This window comes from Sesamum indicum, linkage group LG1, assembly GCF_000512975.1.
Source record: "Sesamum indicum cultivar Zhongzhi No. 13 linkage group LG1, S_indicum_v1.0, whole genome shotgun sequence".
NCBI classification, from domain to species: domain Eukaryota; kingdom Viridiplantae; phylum Streptophyta; class Magnoliopsida; order Lamiales; family Pedaliaceae; genus Sesamum; species Sesamum indicum.
In genome coordinates this window covers 16,684,547-16,695,170 of record NC_026145.1, presented here as the reverse complement: position 1 = coordinate 16,695,170, position 10,624 = coordinate 16,684,547, and the positions used below count along the sequence as shown (strand labels likewise).

Sequence of the window (10,624 nt, the reverse complement as noted above, 5' to 3'; positions counted from 1 at the left end):
TCTATTCAAGAATATCTTCTATGAGCTACAAGAACTCATTTAAGGACACATAAAATAAGAACACACTAAGTTAACACGTCTAATAAGAACAGATGCAGAATCCACCATTATAATTTCTAGCTCTCTTGATATCGCGCAGCATAAAATGAATACAAATAATCACCTCTGCCGAATCTTTTCCAGCTCCCTTGGGTCACTGACTAAAACTTGGACGCCCATTTGCATTTTAGTCTTCTGAAGGTTAAAATCGAGGCAAGCAATTCTGGCAGGGGCAACCCTCAACGGCATCCCCTGTGCCGCACGCCCCGTGTTTAGAGCATAACCTTTGAGGAGATAGCTATCTCTGGCACTCTTCCCATGGGCTTTAAGAATATTGATTCCCTGGGCAGCAAAAATCATTAAGATTCCTCCTTTATATGAAAGGTTAAGGTGATATTGTCAAGGCAATTTCATTTGTTTCTCTTGCATTTAAGAAGTTAAGTGTCCATCCTAGCTAAATCTCACCGAAATGTATATAGGCAACATCAACAAGCACTAATCAATAAATAGTCAAGTATGCATGACCAACCTTGATTGGATACCTAACTTCACCTCTTGCATTTGTCATCTTTACAGCTTGTACAGCTTCCACAACCTAAAAAATAATATTACTTTATGTTACAACTTTGAAATAAAGAGAGTGCACAATGTCCTAAGCCATAAGAATCAAGAAACTCAGGAAGTAAAAAGATCGAACAGAGAAGAAGGTAATGAATGAACAAGTAATATAACGAATGTCCTAGTTAAGCAACAATATTGAAGTATAGAAGGTTTAAGATAACAATTCCAATTTCAGCAAGGGAAAAAAATGCCACACAACAATAGAAACCACTCCTGATGGTTATAGAACAGTGGAGAATAGAGAAGTTATATAAGTAGAACGTCACTTTATAATTATATCACATAATTTACAAAAGAATTAGCAACATCTTGTAAGGACAATGGTGATGGAAGATTATGCAAGTCCAACATAGTACACAACTGCAGAAAACAAAGCAGTGACAATATGCAATGCACTGGAGCAACTGAATCTGTTAATTTCATTGATTATAGATCAGTAACAGAAGAAAAACAAAGTGCTGTTTTAGAGTGAGTTCATTAATTAACTTACCAGATTTGCAAAGAAGTCGCTATCACCACCTATTAGCTTCGAGGACATGCTGGTCTTGGCACAGTTTATAAGAGAATCTTTACCAAGTTTTTCGACCTAACAACACAAGGAAACATTTCTGCTCAAAACATCAGCAAGTTACATCGTATCCACCACTTAAAATAGTCGCAGGTAATGTTCAAGAATTCTAGATAATATTCCACACTGTTTCAAAGCCTAGAGATTTCTATGTTCAGTTCATCTTAGCACAAGTGGTTTTGGCTGCATCTCGTCATTCTTACACACTATTTTGAAAGGCAGAAAATAAAAAAGGAACGGAACAGGCATATATTTTATAGAGGCGAGAAATGAACATAGGTAAGAGTACTCTTAGCAAAGGAAATTTCTACCTTCCTTCAAAAACTATATCATTACTAAACTTCAAAAGGTTACAACTTTTTCCTTGTTGATTAATTCACAAACACTAGAATAAGAATTTTAAGTTTACACATCTGTTCAGCAATGGGCAGATCCAAAATATATAATACCAATAGCAAATGACACATTCAAACACATAAGTGGCAGGAGAGTTTTACCTTTACAGCTAATTTTTCATCAACATATTTGCATGCTTCCCTCATGGCAAGCTGACAACAAAATTTCAAACACAGCGTCAACATACAGACTGAACGATAAATAGATAAGAAACTAAATTTCTATAAGTCCTTAGGAAAAACAAGGGCAAAAAGATGATAATTCCAAATACGCACTCTGTATCCACTGATTATTGATGTTGGATGAATCTTATTTCTCACTAAATCATTAGCTCTCTGCAGAAATAAATGCCAACTTAGTATAATGTTCACAGTGAATATAATTTAGAGTACCGAAAATAAGGCAAACGATTCCTCACTGCAGTCCGGGCACAAACTGCAATAATACCTTAAGCAATTCTGCAGCTATGATAACCACAGAAGTTGTTCCATCTCCGACTTCTCGGTCTTGCAGTTCTGCCAACTCAACAAGAACCTTTGATCACAAGAAGATGAAGGCAACACCAATGAGATACAAATTGTTTAAACACTAGTTTTGTAGAAATACAAAAGATGACACATTCACCTTCGCAGCAGGATGCTCAACTTCAAGCATTTTCAGTATAGTGGCACCATCATTAGTAATTGTGACATCACCAATATCATCCACAAGCATCTGGCAAACAAGACGAAATGAGCAAAAATAATCCTTGCTAGATTCCAAATCCAACTCAGGTATAAAAAAGTTTAGTCATGAAGTATGCTCACCAAATCCCTGATTCTCGTCTAACAAGTTAGAAACTAAAAGTAAAACAGTCAACTACCACTTTCATGACTAAGAAACCAGTATAACTATGGCATATGGCATGATAAGGGTTACTGAGGAAAACAAATTAAAACTTATTATCATGCCATGCCCACCCTATCACATGCAGAGACACAAGCAAAACACTGAAGTTAGAAGAAAGAATTTAGGACGCAAGTATTACTTCTCCCAGAGGAAACAGCTGTATATACCACCACAGAGTTTCTGCAGTCTCCCATTTTAAAGCCATGGAGTAAATGAATTTCATAAACAGCAAAACATGGTACTGAGAAAAAGGCATTGTTGGAACAGTACCTATAACTAATATTCAATAAGTCTGCTTCAACACAAGTCTACTTTAGAAAGTATAAAATAAATACAAGTACCTTGTCCAGGCCAACAGGACCAAGCGAAGACTTGACGATGTTCGCAACAGCTTGGCACGCCATTACTGCACATTTCCAACAAAAATACCAGCACATTAATATCACAGGTACAACAAATTCATAAAAGAAAAAGAGCACAGGACGCAGGAGCAGTTCATACATATAGACAAACACTGGCACATAAGAAGGCAAATACTTATATAATTCAACGAAGAAGACGATACCGTTTTGAGTGCGGACATCCTGGCCAGATTGCCGTTCGCCGGAAATATCAGGAGTCTGGGATGTAATCGCCATAATTAATAATTAATTTAGAAAATGAAATGGCGAAGCAGAAAAGCAAAACAAAACCCTAGATCGGATCGAATTCGGTCGGCTCCGGCAGGAGCGACGACTGTTAGGTGAGTGAGTAGAGCGAGAGGACTGAAGTGGCGAAAATATGCGTAGGCTCGAGTGTCTTCTCTTTCTCTGGAGAGTTCAGTTCAGACTTGAGAGCTCTTAAAAGAGTGGAGAACGAGAAACCTCTCTGCGTTTGGGAGGGTTTGAGGTAGTTTTTTGAAATCCTACGACGTCGTCCTATACAATACTGTTGTGCACTTTGGACTGGGCTCGGAATTAAATGGGTTGGGCTCGGAATTAAATGGGTTGGGGTTCGAAACTGAATTTTGGTCCATTGCATCTGCTACTTGTGAAATTATCTAATTTCTTTATTTTTTAAAGGGTTTTTCAATACTTAAAAGAATTCGGACTTAAATAATGTCTGCAAGTCGTTTGTTAGATATATATGGGGTAAAATGTAATAATACATGCAACGCCATAAATCAAAGGTGTATTGTATGTTTATACATCTACTTATTATTTTAGAATTTTCATTTTTTTTAATTCCTAAAATCAGATACCAGAGGAGATCAGCAGAGTACACATGGCCATCAACTGCCTTTCCCTTCCCGCCACTCCCACTTTCCCACTCCCCAGCAGGAGCTTCTCTACAGTCATCCGTTCCTCCCTCACAGACCAATCCCAGTCCCCCTCCCTCGCCGCCAAACGCCATCTCCTCCGCCTCATCGCAGACCAAGACCGCGGCATCAAAACCCAATCCGACCCCCAAAAGCTTTCCCAGATAATCGACGCTATCGATTCATTAGCTGCCATTGGACGTGGCACCGTCACCACAGATAAATCTTTGTCGGCCACGTGGCGGATGCTCTGGACCACTGAGAAGGAGCAGCTCTTCATCATAAAAAATGCACCGACTTTTGGTACCTCCGCCGGCGATGTTTTGCAAGTCATTGATGTGGACCAAAAGACTCTCAACAATGTTATCACTTTTCCTCCCGATGGAGTCTTCTTTGTTCGGTCAGAGATTCAGGTTGCTTCAGCTCAAAGAGTCAATTTCCAGTTAAGTACCTTTAACGTTTGTGATTTTTGTGTTATCTGCTGCATTGGCAATCCCGTTTCTATTTATTATTGAAAGATTACGCTCGAGAAGTACTATGTGTTTGTGGTATTGGGATTGAGTGTGCACCGATCTGTGAATCTAGCGTTTTTCTGAATGTCCGTAAGAAGTTTGTAATTTTACATAACGCTGAAAAACGAAATGTGAATAGTCATCTGATTGTGTTGTGTTTCCTTTAGTGTATGTAATGAAATCAAATAGAGTAATCTGAGTTGGTGATGCTTTGCCAGCAAACAATAAGTTCTTTGTGTAAGAAATGTATGAGACAATTATGTGGTTAATTTATGCTGGTATGAATCATCTCCGGAGAGAATTGGAGTTAATTGGGATTAGGAGAATTCACATAAGACATCTGTCGGATGCACGACGAGAGTAAGTTTGGAACGATATGTTGTTTCTTCTTTGGCTTTGTATTGCTTGAGAATTGAAGGGTGTTTCATAACTTCTCTTGTGGCTTTTGCTTTTGTAGATTTACTAGTGCAGTTTTACGGGGTAAGGGTTGGGAGTTTCCTCTGCCACCATTTGGTCAGGGTTGGTAAGTGGCCTTATTCTCTTGCTACATTTTAAAAAATTTAATGTTTTATTACCTCAACTTGGTGAGTAGTATATCTCAATCTAATCATAAGATCCTGAAGAAAAGCATGAAAAATGATTTAACTCATGGTCTTTTCACAACTTTGCAATGTTGAAGAATTCCACAAGTGATAATACCTGAAGAAGATGCTTAGATCTATATAATTTAGCATGTTACCCAGCTATTTAAACATTTTCTAGAACTCTTCTCCAGTAAATATGTGCTGTTAGATCTCTTAGTCTGTACAAGTTCTCACTATGTCATATTGGAGATGCAAATCTACCAGAAAAGTTAAAACTCTAGAGAGTTCCTTACAGAGGATCTAAATGAATCCCTTTCCTGAGATTGATGCAGACAGAAGTAGTTCATATTTATCTTGTCTTTAAATAGTTAGTCACTCATTACCACCCTTTTGCTCTTCCATTTATTCTCCTCCAGTTAGTTTTTTATTCTCCCTTCTCTTCTCAATTCAATTCAAACTTGAACAAATACACTATTGCTGCCATGTTTATGTTGCTTTCTTCTCTATTTATGCAACTCAAATCATGACTCATCTTCCATGTAGGTTTGACTCGTTGTACATAGATGATGAAATTCGGGTGGTGAAAGATATTCGGCAAGACTATCTGATTGTCGAGCGTGCTCCATATTCTTGGAAAGAATGAGATCCTGTCCTGTTCAAGTCATTGTGAGTTCTTCTGTTTTAACTCCAATTATAATACTGAATTCAATCAAAGAAAGTAATATTTATCTTTCTTAAGTGTTTTCGTATACTTATATCTGTAGTTGATTACGTCCTGATGATGTGATAACCTTTACTTGAAGCAGTTAAAGTACCTTTTGCTCTATCTTCCCCTTTTCAATGTCATCTATGAAACGCCCATCACTGTGTTAGAGATTTTGTATGTATTGTTTCATTGATTTTCTGGATCAGACTGATGTTACAGTTCATGTTTCAAATCTGACTTATAGCATTCACTTTTTTTGAGGGTCTTTCGGGAGCAGGAGATAACGGCATGAACTTTGTTGATTATGTTATCTGGTCCTGATGGTTCCAGTGGAAAGTTCATTAGGATATTTGTGTTTCGTCTTTTGAAAATGAGTCCTTGTTCTTAACTTCATTGGTCCCGCTAAAGACCAAAGCAGATGAGATGCTTTTATAATCATTTCATAACTGATACTACTTCCTGAATGTACAGTTTCATGTTTAATTCTGTTCGACACTTGCATTTATTGGCAAAAGATATACTTCAAACTTATTTAATTTGGGTTCTCACATTGAGGAAAGAATCACATGTTATTTGGTAATACTTTCTCATACTAGTTATTCTCCTATTTTCTTGTCACCTGTACCTTAACTTTCGAAACTAGTTTACTCTCCTCAAGTAATGGGAGTAAGTCTAAGTGTATCGAAATCTGTCAGATAGTTGCCACTGTTTATTGACTTGTATCTTCTATTAGGATGACTAGCACATACTAACAACTGACAAACTTGTTTTGATCCCAAGAAAACTATCAACCGAATATCCTAATGTATTATCTAAGTCAACAGAAATTGCTCTAGATCTTCGACAAGAGTTTCTTTTAGAAAACTATCAACCGAATATACTAATTTTCTGATCCCAACCCAAGAAAACTTAAGACGGGAACATATTTCAACAAGAGTTTCTTTTAGAAAGGCTGAATCGTTTGTTACCATTTTAGCCCATTCTTGCATTAAGTTAAAAATTAAGTGCATTTCCTTTGGTGGGATCTGCTCACCTTTAAAATAGTAACTCTAGCCCATATCTTCGACAAAGCTGCTTCCAGGAAAACTGAGATGATGAGATGTGAAGCTATCTGTGACAATATACTAATGAAACCCAAACACCCCATTTACATGCGTTTTTCCATTATGGTTTTCCCTTCCGAAATCTGTACGGATTCCATTTCTCCTTGTAATATCAAGTTATCATGTTTCGGTTGCAGTTCTGCTCAAGTCTAATAATCTCTTGTTATCTGGGCAATGCTGGCTGTCGGCTGGATATTTGTCTCTGCTCCAGCAACTGTTGTCAATTATTGACTGTGCTACTGTCTGTCAAACCACGACAATCACTTCCCATATACATAAAAACCACATTATTTATATATTTAAGAAGATATCATATGAATGCAGTGTGCATATGAGAAGTGCAATACCAATTTAGAGTCTGTTTAAGTCACGTTTAATTTCAAAGTTTTATTAGTGATGACATTAAATAGTATGTAACTTGTCTAAGCGGGACTACAACTTCTAATATGATGAAATTAATTTTTTTTTTCATACATTTATGTGAAAACAACTCTGATTTGGTATAGTTGTCAAGAACCCTTGTACATTATGCTTGAATGCTACCCTTTAGTTGCCATAACATGACCGTAAGGGCAGTGAAAATGATTGCAAGATTGGAAATTTTGATTGCAAGTGGCAGCTGGGAACCCATCTCCGAGCCTATCCAAAACTGGTGAGCCCCCACTCCAATTGGGGTGTGCTTCACACGAAATATAAGTGATGGGAATGGACCCTCTTGATCATGAAGTTTCAGAACGTCGAATTTTGGTGGGTATAGGCAAAATCTGCACCATCCTTTGTAAGTTTTGGGAAATGAATTTGGCCCACCATTGCCCTAAATATTACCAACTGTTGCCCATTTTTGCTGGGCTGGTGGCCTTCTGTAGAAGTCATTGAAGTTGACAAGGATGTGAAGAATCTGGAAAGCAAGAAAAACAAGGATGAAATTATACATACATGATCATCCCTAGAGTTTGCACATATTACAATAAAACTCTAGTACTTTGGAAATTATGATGATAGCTTTTGTTTTAAAATTACAATAGCTCCTCTTATCATCCAACCTTGAAGGGGGTAATATATATATATATATAGAGAGAGAGAGAGAGAGTAGAAAACACTATGATATGGGGTGGGGTGCAATGAAATGTTTGAAAATGAGTGAAGGAGATGTTATTTGTAACAAAATGATTCTGTTTTGTATTCTATTTGTTGGTACAATTAAACAAGAACCTAGAATAGTACAACATAGTACAGAAGTTTTGAGAGGAAAGAAGCAATGTGGAGATTGAAATTTGTTTGAATAATAATAATAATGTAGGTGGGTGGGAGTGTGTGGTTGAGATCTTGAGTGGTCCCTGTGAATTAAAAAGGCACATGTGAAAAGGACGAAAGTCCTACAGCAGCAGCAGAGGTGAGTGTGGGGAGTGCTCTTCTTTAAGGAAACACCCCTAAACATTCATTATAAAGTTGTTTTGTCCTCTCCTTCCTCCCTCCCTCAATTTCCACCACCTATACCTGCCTGTAACCTAATCCATTCTCATCATTCCCGTGGACTGCTTCCTTCAAGCATTCGATATTGATGTTTGAGTGTGAAGGAAACAATTGTTCTCGTGGTAAAGCAATTTCCCAGTGTAGTCCATGCTTGATGTTTGGTTCCTTCTGGATTTTGAATTTATGGGCTACCATCCAAACATCATTCATTTGTTACGGTTAAGTGTTTATTCATGCATTATATTTAGACGATATTCAACATGAGATATGTACGCTTCTGTAAACGTTGGTTGGAAGTCGAAATGGTTAGATTTATTGCATTATCCAGAATCAAAGGCAATCATTAAAAAGAAATTACTCGGACCAGCTTTGATCGAACCAAATTAATCACAATGTAAAGCTAACACACTTTTTAATTGTACACCAGTTACATGGCAATCATAAATAGCACTTGCCATATGATTAGATCAATTTTAATCGAGGCAGGTCCAAATTAGAATTTTTTGAAATCATACCAATGATGTCTTAGTTTAGTAGTTAAAACTAATGTTCCATAAATAAATTTGAGATAATGTGTTTGAGTTCTACTTATGTGTCCCATTTTATTTCAATTTATTTTATAATATTTAATTATATTAATATATTAGTCGAATTGATTATTGTTTATGTGTTTAATTTATTGAAACATTTAATTGGGAAAAATTAAGTTAAAAAAAGTGTTTCTTTTCTTTATGCTTTTGGGAGTACAATTTTGCGCATTATTTAATATTTTTTGGAAGATAATGGAAGAGTGTCTTGTCATGGTTCTTGGTACTTTGGGGTACCTTTTTCTGATCCTCCCAAGATTTTTACCAATCCACTTTAATAGTTTATTTTTAGTACGAGCCACGTTTAAGGTCCATTAGTATTGCGTACTAACCGCACAAACAGAAAATATGGCGAGAATTATACTCTAATTCTATGAGGTTTATGTAATTATAAGTAATTTTTTTATAAAATGAAAAATTATATTTTGAAATTTCTAATGTTTGCTTCTGCTTAATAAATATGTATTTTATTAGTTAAAATTCATCGAATTTAATTATATTAAATCAAAAAATGAATGAAAATTGTTATTTACCCTCGATTGATTTATTAGAGGTCAAATATTTTTTTTTTGATTAAATTGCATTTATAACGGTGAAGATATACCATCTCACATGCATTAACATATGAATATACAGTAGGATAATTTGAACATAACAATATTTATGTAACCTTCAACAAATCAATGATAAATCAATTACGGAAAAATATAGATTTTTATTTGATTTTTCTGTTAATATCAACAAATTAGATACATGTTAACTGATATGAATATTTATTTATTAGACAAAAATAAATATCAAATACACTTAATATAATTTTTTAAATTATAAAAAATTTAATTACGTATAATTATACAAAATTTTGGGAGCCAGAGTGTAATCATCCTATTAGTCATGTCACATGATACTGCAACCAGCTTTAGATGCAACTCGGGATTATACTCCTTTGATACGGCCAATTTATTACAAACACCCCTGTTTTTTCCAAAAACTTCCTAACATTTTGTTAGCATAAAAGGTAGGGTAGAAAAATAAATCAATGTTGTTGGATACTCTATTGGTATTGATTGATGAAAATTCATTTATTTTTTATTTTTTAAACTTAACAAACAAAATTTGAAATAAAAAATGTCTGATAAGTTTCAAGCTCAACTTGAGCTAATAAAAAAGTTAGTGAAAATGAAAATAATAAAATATGACTGATAATAAGGTAAATTAAATTGACAAAATATTGAAATTAGATTACAAAAATATTCCACATGCATTGCAAAATGATAAGTATGCCCCTTTAGAGGGTGTTGATGTAATTTACAAGAAATGTATTTATGTAAGTTTTTACCCCTTAAGGAGTATTCAACCGAATTGAGGGGCGTTAATGTAATTTATTTCTAAAAATATTAAACTACTCGAACTCGACTATATTTGATTCAATTAAAATTCACTCTTTTAGTAACAAATAAAATTCAAACAAATTTTCTCAAACTTGAATAATCAATAACGCGTTAGGCTCTAAGTACTCATTGTCTTGACATTCCTACTTAGAAATGAAACTTTAATTTATGAATATGAATATGATATTAAAAGAATGAAATCCATGAATCCAAGTACAGTTGATAGAATAATTAGAGTAACACATACATAGAGCTTGTAAATATGCTCAACCATATATGAATATGTTCTTGTCAAGATTTGATTGACAGTGACTGTGCTTAATTAACTATGAGGGCCACATTGCACAAAATCTTTTTCTTACTCATATGTCCACTTAAAACATGAAAATTAAATAATCAAATTTAATCTGTTAAAAAAGAAAGATGAAATCCTCCAATTTATGTCAATATCAAATTATA

General features: G+C 35.1%; 2 protein-coding genes across 5 annotated transcripts in view; one reads left to right on the top strand and one right to left on the bottom strand.

Moving 5' to 3' along the window:
• LOC105170887 (T-complex protein 1 subunit alpha) overlaps window positions 1–3,386 on the bottom strand; it is a 7,154-nt gene extending 3,768 nt beyond the window's left edge. The window contains exons 1-9 of the mRNA XM_011091814.2: window positions 3,078–3,386; window positions 2,854–2,918; window positions 2,249–2,338; window positions 2,072–2,158; window positions 1,900–1,959; window positions 1,726–1,776; window positions 1,151–1,246; window positions 569–634; window positions 164–381 (exon numbers count right to left, since the gene is read on the bottom strand). Coding sequence (XP_011090116.1) covers window positions 164–381; window positions 569–634; window positions 1,151–1,246; window positions 1,726–1,776; window positions 1,900–1,959; window positions 2,072–2,158; window positions 2,249–2,338; window positions 2,854–2,918; window positions 3,078–3,150 — 806 coding nt within the window. The 5' untranslated portion in view covers window positions 3,151–3,386. The remainder of the gene's footprint in view (window positions 1–163; window positions 382–568; window positions 635–1,150; window positions 1,247–1,725; window positions 1,777–1,899; window positions 1,960–2,071; window positions 2,159–2,248; window positions 2,339–2,853; window positions 2,919–3,077) is intronic.
• LOC105170858 (probable plastid-lipid-associated protein 11) lies at window positions 3,666–7,152 on the top strand. Of its 4 annotated transcripts, none has more exons than XM_011091783.2 (4): window positions 3,666–4,251; window positions 4,779–4,844; window positions 5,449–5,571; window positions 6,852–7,152. In XM_011091783.2, exons 1-3 carry the CDS (start codon window positions 3,776–3,778, stop codon window positions 5,546–5,548), a joined length of 642 nt encoding a protein of 213 aa, XP_011090085.1. In that variant the 5' UTR covers window positions 3,666–3,775; the 3' UTR covers window positions 5,549–5,571; window positions 6,852–7,152. The 4 variants fall into 4 exon arrangements, with proteins under 4 accessions (XP_011090085.1, XP_011090092.1, XP_011090099.1 ...); XM_011091790.2 differs by lacking the exon at window positions 6,852–7,152 and adding an exon at window positions 5,889–6,097; XM_011091797.2 differs by lacking the exon at window positions 6,852–7,152 and adding an exon at window positions 5,873–6,097.